Source organism: Fukomys damarensis, unplaced genomic scaffold, assembly GCF_012274545.1.
Source record: "Fukomys damarensis isolate Sample0158 unplaced genomic scaffold, DMR_v1.0_HiC HiC_scaffold_20, whole genome shotgun sequence".
NCBI lineage: Eukaryota > Metazoa > Chordata > Mammalia > Rodentia > Bathyergidae > Fukomys > Fukomys damarensis.
The window spans coordinates 1,087,958-1,100,870 of NW_022900932.1; the positions used below are offsets into that span (position 1 = coordinate 1,087,958).

The 12,913-nt window shown below is 52.8% G+C and overlaps 3 protein-coding genes and 1 long non-coding RNA gene across 7 annotated transcripts in view; 1 reads left to right on the forward strand and 3 right to left on the reverse strand.

Moving 5' to 3' along the window:
- Abhd16a (abhydrolase domain containing 16A, phospholipase) overlaps positions 1 to 3,787 on the reverse strand; it is a 13,067-nt gene extending 9,280 nt beyond the window's left edge. Inside the window, exons 1-4 of one of the 2 annotated variants that reach the window (XM_010609854.3) lie at positions 3,554 to 3,786; positions 2,555 to 2,611; positions 1,772 to 1,838; positions 1,462 to 1,548 (exon numbers count right to left, since the gene is read on the reverse strand). In XM_010609854.3, coding sequence (XP_010608156.1) covers positions 1,462 to 1,548; positions 1,772 to 1,838; positions 2,555 to 2,611; positions 3,554 to 3,685 — 343 coding nt within the window. In that variant the 5' untranslated portion in view covers positions 3,686 to 3,786. Of the gene's footprint in view, positions 1 to 1,461; positions 1,549 to 1,771; positions 1,839 to 2,554; positions 2,612 to 3,553 lie in introns of both variants that reach the window. The other variant, XM_019205355.2, reaches the window with a different exon arrangement.
- Positions 3,788 to 6,356: 2,569 nt separating this feature from the next.
- Positions 6,357 to 12,913, forward strand: part of LOC104852300 (lymphocyte antigen 6 family member G6F) — a 10,001-nt gene continuing 3,444 nt past the window's right edge. Inside the window, exons 1-6 of one of the 3 annotated variants that reach the window (XM_010609855.3) lie at positions 6,357 to 6,471; positions 6,941 to 7,267; positions 7,347 to 7,610; positions 8,772 to 8,927; positions 9,022 to 9,088; positions 9,232 to 9,321. In XM_010609855.3, coding sequence (XP_010608157.1) covers positions 6,414 to 6,471; positions 6,941 to 7,267; positions 7,347 to 7,610; positions 8,772 to 8,927; positions 9,022 to 9,088; positions 9,232 to 9,256 — 897 coding nt within the window. In that variant the 5' untranslated portion in view covers positions 6,357 to 6,413 and the 3' untranslated portion in view covers positions 9,257 to 9,321. Of the gene's footprint in view, positions 6,472 to 6,940; positions 7,268 to 7,346; positions 7,611 to 8,771; positions 8,928 to 9,021; positions 9,089 to 9,231; positions 9,322 to 11,628; positions 12,676 to 12,913 lie in introns of those variants that run through there. The other 2 variants (XM_033766369.1, XM_010609858.2) reach the window with 2 other exon arrangements.
- Positions 8,455 to 9,327, reverse strand: LOC104852299. The gene is made up of 3 exons (XR_777451.2): positions 9,258 to 9,327; positions 8,761 to 8,892; positions 8,455 to 8,621 (listed from the first exon to the last, which is right to left on the reverse strand). It is a non-coding gene; the product is annotated as an uncharacterized LOC104852299 (long non-coding RNA).
- On the reverse strand, positions 10,507 to 12,564 carry LOC104852303 (lymphocyte antigen 6G6e). The gene is made up of 4 exons (XM_010609859.2): positions 12,530 to 12,564; positions 11,991 to 12,137; positions 11,323 to 11,448; positions 10,507 to 11,235 (listed from the first exon to the last, which is right to left on the reverse strand). The coding sequence occupies exons 2-4, from the start codon at positions 12,040 to 12,042 to the stop codon at positions 11,012 to 11,014; spliced, it is 402 nt and encodes a 133-aa protein (XP_010608161.2). The 5' UTR covers positions 12,043 to 12,137; positions 12,530 to 12,564; the 3' UTR covers positions 10,507 to 11,011.

Here is a 12,913-nt window from a genome sequence, read left to right on the forward strand (position 1 = left end):
TTTTTTTTTTTTTTTGTATGGGGAATTGAGCTCAGGACCTTGTGCTTTCAAGGCAGGCAGCAGAACCATTGAGCTAAATCCCTAGCCCTTTCTTTTTTATTTTGAGACAGAGTTTTGTTAAATGCTGAGGCTGGTCTTGAACTCACTGTACTCCTCCTACCTCAGCGCTGGGATTTCAGGCCTAACAAGAAACATGGGCCAGAATAAAACCACCCCTTATGACAACAGTGACTTCTGGTGAAAGAACATGGGAACGGGAGGATTCCAATGGCATCTCCAGTTCAAATGCAATGCTTCAGTAATTTTATGGACAAAAGTTATCTGAAGTAGTGCTGCAAATCACAAGTATTTTAGTTCTTTTTTATTTGTATTTTTGAGATAGGGTCTTGGTATGTAGTTCAGGCTAGCCTTGAACTCACTAAACAGCCAGGCTTGCCTCAGACTCAAGGTGATCTCCTGCCTCAGCCTCCTAAATGCTGGGATTACAGGCGTGCGCCACCACCCTCAGCCTAACCTCTTTTTTTAAAATTGTGAGATAGAACACATGAATAGAAAACACATTCTGCTTTTTTAAAAGTCAAAAGCAAGCTGGATGTGGTGGCACACACCTATAATCCCAATATTCTAGGAGGGTGAGGCAAGAAGATCACAAATTCCAGCCCAGTGACCTGAGATCCTGTCTCAAAAAAAAAAAAAGGATTAGGATGCACCTCAGTACAAAGGCCCTGGGTTCAATCCCCAATTCAACAAGAGGAAAAAAAAGGCAGAGCAAACATTCATGTGACTATGATCCAGGACAAGAAAGAAAACAAAGCCAACTCCCAGCAAAGTCTTCCCACGCTGTACTGTCCACATGTATGTAATTACTCGCCTGGCTCTCAAGATAACCATGCTCTTGTTCTCCTTCATGTCCTACCCTACAGTCCTTCTGAACTCCATGTACGTGAAAACACACTGCACACATCATTTGTGGTTGGCTTCCTCCACTGAACATTACCTTTGTGGGACTCGTTTACATTAAATGTAGCTACAGTTTGTTTATTTGCATTGCTGTGTGGTGTTCTGTTTGTGGCCATTAAAAGTGCTTCCGGTTGAGGATTATTACAAACAACGCAGTATACATCACCTACGCATGTACAGAGACTTCTGTCGTGTATGTGAATACGCATGTGCAGTGTAGAGTGTATTCATCTAGAAAACAGCCAACTCCCAACTCCCCACAATGAATGTAATCACTATGTACTGCAAACGTGTACTAGTAAAAGTTTAAAAAGAATATGGCAAACTTCTCTGTCAATTTCTTTTTCATATTTATGACCTAAGCCCCTTAAGGAAAGATCATGCCTGAGACCATTCTCAATGATTTCCCCTCAGGCCCAGCATCGAACTGCATTTGCAGGAAGTACCTAACATCTACCCAGTGACAGGAGATAGATCCACACTAGGCTTCTCCCCACCTACCTCGGAGGCAGGCCACACCTGCCAGTAGCAGCAGCAGTGTCCCCGCATAGTGAGAAAACGGCACCACTTTGGACAAACTCAAGTAACCTGGGAGGGGAGAGGGCGGTATGAGCAGCTCTCTGCAGCACCCTCAGCTCCTCTTCCCGGTTCAGCCCCAGCCTCCTCCCCACACCCTCTTCGGCACAGCCACATCCTCAGAAGGAAGAGGGAGCCAAGCGTCCTCACAGGGCCCTTCTCCTCTTCAGGGGTCCGGCTCATCTGCCAACAGCCTGCCCATTCCCTGCCCCACCTCCTTTCAAACCACACTGACCTTTCCTGTACAAGTAGAAGAAGGCGAAGGGAGAGGAGTAGTAAGAGATGGACCAGAAGACGGAAGCCTGCAGCAGAGACAGGGATAGGCAATCAACACACACACACACACACATATACAGGCATGCACAGGCACAGGTCTGCCGCTCCCAGGCTCAGGTTCTGAGCAAGGTGAATAGCCCAGGACATCATATCAAGCACCTATTCTCTACACGCCATGATGCACACAAGAGGTGCTCAATATGTGTTGGAATGTGTTGTGTCAGAGCACAATGGAGGCTGGAAAAACTAGGTTCAGGTTCTGTTTTCTTCCTTTAATCACCTCCAGACATCACTTCACATTTCAAGGCCAGTTTTCCTCTCTACTCGTATTAATCAAGCCTTTTCAACTGACCCTGCTCAGGACAGCCCCTGGCCTGGCCCCCAAGACATAGGCAAACGTCACCATAGGAACCCAGCCAGGGGAACAGCCGTCTCTGCAGCCAAAGAGGTTAGTTGCCAGGGAGGACAGGTCACTGGGGACTGCAGACTGAGCACCTGGGCATGGCCCCCAGAGTAAGCATGTTTTCCTCAGGGCTCGGGCTGCCCCAGAGAAAGCCACACTACCATACCAAAGGGGGGCGCCAGGTGTGTGCGCATCTGGGATTGTGTCCGTGAGTGTGTCAGATGGGTCTGTGCAGAGCCCCGGTATCCCCCACCCCCAGGGGTGCTGTCTTGTCCCAGGTTCAAGAGGGCAGCTGGGGCTGGAAAGATGCAGTGAGTAGCAGATGCCAGGCAGACATACCAGTGCCAGGATGCTGTCTGCATGTTTCTCCAGGGCACGGGGCTGGTAATATGTATCCTGCAAAAACAGATGGCCTGGTTAAGGATCTACCGGATGACAGCTCTTTCCCCTTCCCTTCGGATACTCTAACATGGGGCCTTTGGTTCTAGCCTCCTTGGGACACTCTTGGCCTTCACAGAATCCACTGCTCCTCACCCCCACCCTGAGCCCGATTTCCCACCCCTGACCAGGAAAGCATAAGGCGCTGGACTTTGAAGCAGAAGTAAAAGCAGTGAGGGGCATTTTTGCTCCTTTTCCAGGGAGCCTGTACGGAAGGGGACTCCGTGACAATTCTAAGAGGGAAAGAAGAGAGACAGAAGAGTAGGTTGATGAAGAAAGAGAATGTGGCCAGGGGTGGGCGGTTCAGAGAGATTCGGAAACATAATCTAGAGTGCCAATACAAAAAAGAGGGAGTATTTGGGGGAACAGCCTGCCACCAGCAGCAGATCAAAGGGATGCAATGACTCTGGGTCTCTCAGACTAGGTTGGGGGGTCAGGGAAAGGCAGCGGATGTATGGTATGTAGAAATCATTTTTGAAATTCAAGGCCAGGTTAAAGGGAAGTTAAGCAGAGCCAGGGGAGGCACCAAGAGCTACTGAGGAAGAAGAAAGTGGGCGTCAAGACGGCAAAGTCCTCCCGCTCTCCAACCGCGAAGGGTCTCGGGCGGGACTCGGACTCGACTGGGACTGGCAGGAACCATGACAGACCGGGTGGGGGACGCGGCGAGGAAAGGAGGGCTGGAAGTGGAATGAGAAAACGGTGCTCAAACAGGGCTAGGAGAGGAGGCGGCCAGTCCGCAGGCGTGACTTGAACCCTGGAAGCACCGTGGGAGCAGACTTTTCGGACAACAAGCTTGACAAGCAGGCTCCCCCGATTTCCAATAATGGGCACTTCTGGGGAGCAAAGGCCGTAAAGGTTTGGACCGTACCATGTTCTTGACCGGGGGGGAACTCGACTCACCCAGGAGCTGGAAGGGGGGTTAGTGACTGAAGTTGGAGTCTCAGGGACGCTGGACGGGGCCCTTTCTGAGTCCCTTTCCCGGTAGATTTTGTAGAGCCGGGGGCCGAGGACGCAGCTCAGCAGCTTCGCCATGGCCCGGGCTCGGGCCGCTGCTCTCCCAGCAGCAGGTCCCCCCCACCCCCGGGCCCGCCCTGCCTGCCTGCTTGCCTCTGAGTAGCTGCGTGCCCTTAACGTCAGCACGTACCGGTTCCGCCTCGTGCGGAGTCGGGACCTCTTTAGCGCTCCTTGCGAAAGTTTTCACTCGTTGGAACCTACGGATACAGAAATGGCTAGAAATTATTTGGAGGCGTTTGACAAGGAAAGTCAGAAAAATTGCCAGTTAAATAATTAAATCTTTTTTTTTCCCATCCCTTACTCTCGAGCGATAGTAGAAACGCTAAGATTAGGAACACTGAATTTAAGAGCTACAAAATATGCAAGGTGTCAAGAAATAAATGTAATAGAAGAAATTTTATTTAACATAAATAAATACCATATTATTTTTATTTATTTATTTTATTTTATTTTTTGTTTTTTTGAGACAGGGTCTCACTATGTAGTTGAGATTGACTTGGAACTCACTATGTAGCCCAGGCTGGTCTCGAACTCACAGCCTCCCCAGTGCTGGGATTACAGGAGTGCTCTACCACGCCCCGCGAATTGACTTGGATCACTATGTAGCCCAGGCTGGTCTCGAACTCACAGCCTCCCCAGTGCTGGGATTACAGGAGTGCTCTACCACGCCCCGCGAAATGCAACATTTTAAAGAGGAAAACTATTAAAAGATTATCAGAAAAGGTAAACATAAACTTGAATAAATAACGGAGAACTACATCGTGGAAAACAATTTAGGAAAACAGCATTGCTAAAGATATGTAAAATACTTGTAAAAAGAAATGAATGAGGCTGGGTGACATGATATGGAAGAAATATAACTTCCAACCTGCTGGATGCCAGATGTGCCGAGTTTGTGTCCCCCAAATGTCAAAGAATGAATTCCAAAGGACAAAGGAGATTAAAAGTAAGAAAGGTTTATTGAGAGATAGGTCCTGAGAGACAGGAAGGGTTCTGAAAGTGGGTTGACCCAGAAGCCTCTTCCTCAAGAATGTTTTATAGAGCAAAATCATGAGCTGAGTACAAACTATAATCAACCTATAAGATTGCAAGTATAGCCGCTTAGCTAATATTGATCCATTAGGGAAGTGAGGCACATGGCAAAGTTATATGGTGAGCATCATTAATGTTAGCCTACCTGTAACTTCTAACACAGAAAAAACAAAACATTTCTGGGAAGGGATGGGTCCGGATGTTCTGGTCACCTACCTGGATGTCTGGTGTTTGTCTGGACCTACTGGACCAGGTGGTACTAGTGACAGTATAATGCTCAGGCTGCTGTTTATCCCATAGAGAGGTATGCAGACCTGGCCTTCTTGAGTGTCCAGCCACAGTTTGTTTTTTTGTTTTGTTTTGTTTTGGGTACTGGGGATTGATCTCAGAACCTTGCATTTATGAGGCAGGCGTGGGCCCCACTGAGCTAAATCCTCAGCCCCAGCACAGTTTTGATGTATTCTCATCTTTTTCATTGACCCCCTTCGAGGGACCATCCCTGATTGTCTTAATAATTTCTAACTTAACTGTCTATAATAACATATGCTTGTAATTCTAGTACTTGGGAGGCTGAGGCAGCAAGATCTCAAAGTCAAGGCCAGCCTGGGCTACATAATGAGTTCAAGGCCAGCCTGAACTATATATCAAGACCCTGTAGTAACATACGCATGCACACGCATGGGCGCGTGCACACACATACACACACACACACACACAGCATGGAGGATTTATTACTAAAATGTGAGTAGGAGAGTACTGGGAATTGAATCTAGGGGTACTCTGCCACTGTGCTACTCCCCTGGCTCTTTTCATTTTATAAATTGAGCCAAGATCTCCCTAAGTAGCCAAGGTAGGCCTGAAACTTGTGCTTTTTTCATCTAATCCTCCCAAGTAGCTGGGACTGAGTAGCTGTGTTTACAGACCTGTGGCACCATGCCCAGCTTGTAATACTGTATTTCTTTGACTCACTCTCTCTCTGTTTTGGGGTACCAGGAATCGAACTCAGGTCCTTGCACTTGTGAGGCAGTCGGCAGAGCTCTTTTTAAAAATATGGTACAGCACTTCCTACCATGTGTAAAGCCCAGGGTTCAATCCCTATCACTGCAAAAATAATTTTTAAAAAGTAAATAACAGGGCCAGAGATTTAGCTCAGTGGTGGTGCCAACGCCTGAGTTCAATTCCTGGTTCCACAAAATAAATAAGTAGCAGATTAGCCACCATTAGATTTAGACTAAGAGCCCTCCTAGGGAAGAAGAATGAGTCTGTGAATAATCCAGGCCCCTAGGCAAATAATTCACCTGGAGCAGTAACTTACTCTGCTCCTCAAGGGTTCTGCCGAGGTCTGTGGTCTGCCAGGCAACCACAGGGAAAGTCATTCCAGATCATTTTGGACCACTGACCGTGTACAGTCATGGAGACCAACATGAAGACTCAGCTCCTGGGCTCTTGCTGACCAGACTAATGTGGAGTGCACAGTTAGGAACTCTTCTGTGCAGCAGCAGCCTGGACTTGGCCCTGTCCCAGCCCCTAGAACAGAAAGACAGCTACTCTCCCTTCAGGAAACATGCAGCTGGCTTTTATCTGTCCCGGCATTCTCATCCCATCCAGAAGGCCATGTCACCCCGGCACAAAGGCAGCGTGGGCCTTTATCTGGTCTCTGTTTCCTTCCTGAGAATTCCTGTTCTCGGAGCAAGAGGACACGGCCACCTCTTCCATGGCGGTCTCACTCTTCTTCCTTCTGTTTCAGTGTGGCCCCTCCCAGGCCGCTGTAGGTAAGGAGCAGCGGGTGGGAGATTCTTCAGCTGTTAGTGGGGTTGGGGAGGGATGCTGGTCTTCTTTAGTGGCCTGGAGAAGGGATCTGACACAGGGGGACAGATTTACCCTTCTGACCTCTCCCTGCCTCTGGTTCTGAGGAAGAGCCAGGAGCAATGAGGGTCAGGACTGTGTACAACTTCCTTTAGAAAGTAAATAAACGAGTACATGTAGGAAGAGACAGGGACATCTGGTAATTATTTTGCCCTTACCCTCACGCACTTATATCCTCTCGCTGGCTAGAGGAGAGGGAAGGAAAATCCTTAGACTCCACTTCTCTTGCTTTTGTAGCTGTCACTTGAGAAATGTGTTCACGAGCCAAACCAGTGCCGGGGGACCCCAGAGGAGCAGGAAGCCAGGGTTAGAGGTCAAGCGGGGGCTTTTTGACATGGCGGAGGTCTCTGGCCTCATACCACCATCTTCCCACAGACCATCTCCCCGTCTATGTGGCTTTAGGGGAGGCGATGGAGCTACCGTGTCCCTTACCACGTGTCCTACGTGGGGACGAATACCTGTCTTGGTTCCACAGCCCTGCAGCAGGCACCTTTACTACCCAGGTGGCCCACGTCCAAGTGGCCAGCTCAGTCCCACACTTTGGGCAAACCGGAAGGGACCACAGGCCCAAAGTCCTGAGCAACTATTCTCTGTGGCTGGCGGAGTCTGAGGATGGAGACGCCGGCCGGTACTGGTGCACTGTGCTGGGGCAGCACCTACAGTACCAGAACTGGAGGGTATATGACGTCTCTGTGATGAGAGGTGAGCTGACGAGGCGGCCAGGGGCCACCGGGGACTGGGGAAGACCAGGAAAAGAACCAGGGGGTCCCTTTGTCCACAGGATCCCAGTTCTCTGCAAGGGCTACAGATGGGTCTTCCTGCTCTGTCCTCCTGTGCTCCGCGGTCCCTGCCAGGCGCCTGGACTCTGTGGCCTGGCGGGAGGGGAAGGGGCTTGTGCGAGGACATGCTCAGGCCTTCTGGAATGAGGGTGCAGCGCTGCTCTTGGTGTGTCCTGGCGAGGGACACCCTGAGCCTAGGGGTCGGAGACCAAGAATCATCCGCTGCCTCCTGACTCAAGACAAAGGCATCAGCTTCAGCCTGCCAGGTAAACTGAGGAAGATGAAGGAGTTTCCTCCTGCTGGCTGGGAAAGAGGCCGGGGGAGGCAAACCAAGCCGGCGTGGGGGTGCTTTCTGGTGGAGCAGACTATCGCTTGTATTGACCAAGTCGGTAGCAGAATGGAATTGATTAAGCCAGTTCTCAGATGAAACAAACCAGCAGCCAAGACTATATTTTAGTGAAATATGCCATTGTTTATAAATAGAGAAATCAATGATTTGTGTGTGTGTGTGTGTGTGTGTGTGTAATACCCCATAGCAGAGAGGAAGAACATAAAAATGATTGCTGAGGGAGTTGTCATTTGAGCAAAGGGTACATGCACTGCCGTTACAGTGGCCCATGGATAGTGAAGACAGAAGGAAATATATGCATATATAATTGTTCCGCAGTGAAAAAAGAAAAGCCATGATACTGCCAGGAGTGCTGATGCATACCTGTCATCCCTCTGGGAGGCTGAGGTGGGAGGATCACAAATTTGAGCCTGGCATAGGCAACTGAGCAAGACCTTGTCTCAAAATAAAACATAAAAAGGGCTGGGGATATAGCTAAGTGTGAAGGCCTTGGGTTGAATCCCCAGCAGAAAAAAAAAGGAAAAAGCCATGAACCAAGGAGACACGCTCCTGAGTGTGGAAGACCCCGCCTGCAGGCAGGAAGGGGGAACAAATGGGCAGAGGCCGGGTGTATTGCCCTCCACATCCTCACACTAGACACAGTGGCTGGCGTGCGGTGAGCCCGAGTGAGGGTGAATGAACGGAGCAGTGAGAACATGCAGAGCACTTTTGTTTTTTGTACCATGGATCAAACTCAGGACCTCACAGTTGCGAGCAGGCACAGGCACCACTGCGCTAAATCCCCAGCCCCAGTACTTTATTTTGCTTGGGAAGGTGAATTACTCCCGTAGCAGCCGTGGCTGGAGGTGACTGGAGCTAACTGTCCATGTGTGGGCGGGACAGCACTGCCGCTCTCCGCTGAGGTTGGCACATGAGGTGGCGGAGAATTCTGGAAAGAAGCAAAGAGGAGTGGTGGATACTGGGGTGCAGGGGAGCTTGTAAGTCTTCTGCAGGAAGAGCCCATTAGGCTGGGGAGCCTCTCTTTGGGGCACAGGCCCCCACTGCTTCCCTCCCTGTCCCTGTCTTACTCTTATCACAGCCTCCACGGACTCCTCTCCTGTTCGCTGTGTCCCTCACACGGGCTGGGATGTGCCCCGGATCCTGATGCTGTTGCTCATAGCGGGCCAGGGTTTCACCATCCTGGCCCTCAGCTTCCTGCTCTGGAGGCGGAGGGTCCACAGGGTTCAGGGCCAAGGTGAGACCCTCGCTAAGCCGGCTCCGCCCTGCCTCTCCGGGGTGGGGCGGTCACCTGACTTGTCTTCTGTATGTCCTATGCCCCCTCTCCCCAGATGCCTCCGTTCCCCAATTCAAACCAGAAATCCAGGTCTACGAGAACATCCACTTGGCGCATCTCCAGTAAGGAACGGAGGCTTAAAGCCCGCAGGGCCTCGGGCTGGGAGAGGAAACACTGGAGTTGGATTGGGGACGGGGCGTGGTTCCCGAGGAGGTGGAGAACAAGAGCTATTCTTAATCTGCTTTCCTGCTTTGCAAACCCACAGCCCACCTGCCCACAAGACCAGATGACCTTGGCGACATCTGCTGCTGGGAAGTGTGACCTGCTGTCTCCCTGGCCATCTGGCGCGCAGAGGACACCCTGAAACCGCGGTGGGGGGAGGGGCTTTTGGTCGAGCCGGCCTTCAGCAGCCAAGAAGCTGTGTGGGGGATGGGGGGGCTGGAGGGGAGGAGTGGCATTGTTCTGTCACTTAGGAAAAGCTGTGGTCCCCTGTCTTGAAGGGCCGGTGGAGGGGTGGTGCTGAGCATGAAGTACTACGGGACTGAGGGGAACCTGGGGTCGTTGTAAGGGTGGGTGGGGTGGGGTGGGGTAGGGAAGAGACAAAGAAACCGAGGTATGTGTGCGATAGTGAGGTATCATTCATAGGGGGACCTAAGCACAAATGGGGGAAACTGAGGAAGAGAGAAGGGAAGAGACTCAAGTCAGAGTAAGAGAAAGGAGTTGGACACAGAGACAGAAACATAGAAGCACAAGCAGGAGAACTGCAGCACAGAGAAAATGGAGAGGAGCTTCTACAGCCTCCAGACCAAGCCAGACCTTCCTCCATCCAAGCGGTATCCTACGAAGGAGCAAGCAACCTAATCAGCCCACAACTTCCTCAGATGGAGGGGGCATCGGAGGAGGAACAGGGGTGCTGGGGCTTGGCCCCCCAAGGGCACCCTCCTTATCTGAGTCACACGCGCTTCCGTGTGGGGCTGCATGACGGCCTCCAGGGTGTGAGCAGTTTATCTCCTGACTGCTGGAGCACTGCCTCCCTGGGCCGAGAGGCCACCCCCCTCTCTGGGCAGGGTGTCCACAGAGGCAGCCAGATGGGCTTCCCTGTGGGCCGTCTGTGGGCCCTGGACGCGTCTGGGCCGGGTGTGGGGAAGGGCATTGCTGTTCCCAACCTGCTGGCCCCACTCAGGCAGAAGTGAGCTGGACTCTGGGTCACCCGCTCACGGGCAACTCTACCAGGCCCATTAGAGTCTGGGCTCGGGCTTGGGCCTCCCTGGAGAAGAGCTTTCTGGGAAATCTCGCCTAAAGCCTTCACCCTGCAGTGGCCCAAGCTAAGCGACTGGCAGGAAGGAGGATGTGAATGACGCGGCTGGGAGATGTGGGGGTGCACAGGGGTGTACGGCTCAGGCTCCAGCACTTAGCCCAACCCACCAAGCAGGTGCAGCTCATTCTCAGTGCACCTGTGTGCACACACACACACACACACACACATGCACACACACACACACGCTCACACTGCGGACACCAGGCTCCTGGATAGACCTTTTATTAAATCTACTTTTGGGGGGTTACCAGGGGTCAACCTCAGGACCTTGCGCTTGTGAGGCAGGAGGCGGCACCACTGAGCTAAGTCCCCCCCCTTTTATTAAATCTACTTTTTATAGCTCCCCAAGCTGAGTCTCTCCTTCCTGAGTTCCCAGTATAGAAGTTACATCTTTCCTAGCCAGACTCTCCTCGTCACCCCTTCAACCCTCTTGCAGGGACCCATGACTGCAACAAAGGGGCTGCCTCACCAGGAGCCTGGGGCTGAGAGGGATCATGGGCTCCAGGCCTCTAGAAAAGACCCAGGACAAGGGTTGGCTTGGGGGCTGGGTTCTTGGCAGGCACCTGCCGGCCCGGAGCAGGGCCCATAGGAATCTAGAGGCACTGGGCCCAAGGGTCTGAGGTCTTTGTGCAAAATCAGGTTCTTGGGTAAATCTCAGGTGCCGGGGTTCCAGGCCCATGGTCTTGGTGGAGGAGCCCAGGGTTGAGGGCCGCAGACCCACATGAGGCTAGCGGAGGAGGTGGCCTGCCCAAGTGAAGCTGGTCACAAGGAGGACCAGGGCAGTGAGCAGGAGGCTAGGGAGCCGCTGGGATGTGGTGGCCATGTTGCACAGGTCCTGTTCGCAGCACCGATGTTGCAGCATGTAGGAGCGTGACCAGTAGGTGGTGTGGCCTGGCAGAGGGCACTGGGCCCTAGGGAGGCAGCCTTTCCGCTCGATGACCTCATTCTGGTCTGTGGGCCAAAGGAGAAACGTGGGGCAGTGGGCCAGGAAGGACGGAGGCTGGGCCAGCAGGAGAGGCCCGTCGGGTCAGAGCCTACCTGAGGTGCCCACGCTGACGCCACAAGCCTCGTCGTCCCGGCACTCCGTGGGAACGGGGTAGCAGGGCTTAGCAAAGCTGCAGGTGTAACAGTGGAGCCGGACCCGGGCAGGGGAAGTGGTGAGACCTGTTGAAGAGCAGAGATCGTGGCAGCGGGGAGAAGGGGAGAGGCAGAGCCCACACGGAAAGACAGCGGGAAGCCGTGAAATGGAGGCAGACGAAGCAGAAAAACAGGCAGAGTAGGGAGAGAAAGTAAAAGAAACAGAGGGATACAGGGATGGAGAGAGGCACACAGACATGAACGGAAGCCAAGAGAGACTGAGAGGCACAGAAAGCCGGGTGGGCACAGAGACCGAGGGGAGGGAAGGGAAGAAGTTAAGTAGCTGGTGCCAGAGGCAGATTAAAAAAAGGAGGAGTTGGCTTTGAGGGGCCCAGCGCAGAAGCTCAAGGGAAGATAAGTGATGATAAGGGACAGAGACAGAGGAGCTCAAGAGGTAGCAGGAGGAGCCCGTGGATCTCAGAGGCCTTCCAGAGAAAACGTCTCTGCCTGCACTGAGTAATCCCGCTGGCAGGTGTCCCCAGGGTCCCAGCTCTCCTCCTGGCCCTGCCAGCTGCCTGCTCCTTCCAGCCCTCCAGCTCCTCCAGCTCCTGTCCCCTGCCCACCCTTACCCAGGGCCCCGCAGAGGAGCAGGAGGCACAGGAAAATGCTGCAGGTACCCATGGCGGGCGGTGCAGGTGCCTGGGAGAATGTGGTCTGCACCCAAGACAGAGCACCAGCGACTGAGCGGGACAGGAGAGAGCAGCAGACAGACACACCTGGGGAGAGAGTCCGGGGTGAACGTGACAGAATTCATTCCCCAGTCTGACTCACAGGCCGCTCCTCTGCTCTGCACCCTCTTCTCTGTCTCTCGCCCCCTCCCTGTCCTCGCCCGAGGGTCTTCTCTGTTCTGCAGTTTGTCTGGAATTCAGCACCCTCCGCAGCTCCTGAGCTGCGTCTGTCGCCTTCCCTGCTGCTCCTCCTGTCCCCTCCCTGTGCTCTGGTCTCAAGCTGTCGTTTCTCTTCTCTGTTTTGTCTCCTCTGCGGCTTCCAAGGTCGTCCTCCCGAACAGCCTGGCCTACATCTTAGTGTGGTGTTTGAGTGCGGGAGCAAAGACCCCACCCAGCCACCTCATACCCCTACCCATAACCCCCCACCCAGCTTCACTTACCTCTGCTCCCCCCAAGCCTCCACGTTCCCACCCCGTAACTATCCTCCCCAGGTCTACCACCTTGGAGGAGAGAATCAATCAAGAAGCAGGGCTTGGCTGGATGGATGTTTCCTCTCAGGAGGACCAGACTAGTGAGGAAGGAATGGGTAAGGTTTAGGGACAAACTGAGGCAGAGTGCCCAAAATCAGGGTTCATTCAAGAGGCTGGGACAGGGCTGGGATGTAGCTCAGAGACAGAGCGCTTGCCTAGCTTCTGTGACGTCCCAGGATCCGTGCACAGAATCACACACAAAAAGCACCTTACCCGAGGAGTCAGACTGGGAGGGGAGGGAGAGACAGGTGTTCGTCTCAGGATCTCTCTCTCTCTCCCTCTTCCTCCCTCCCT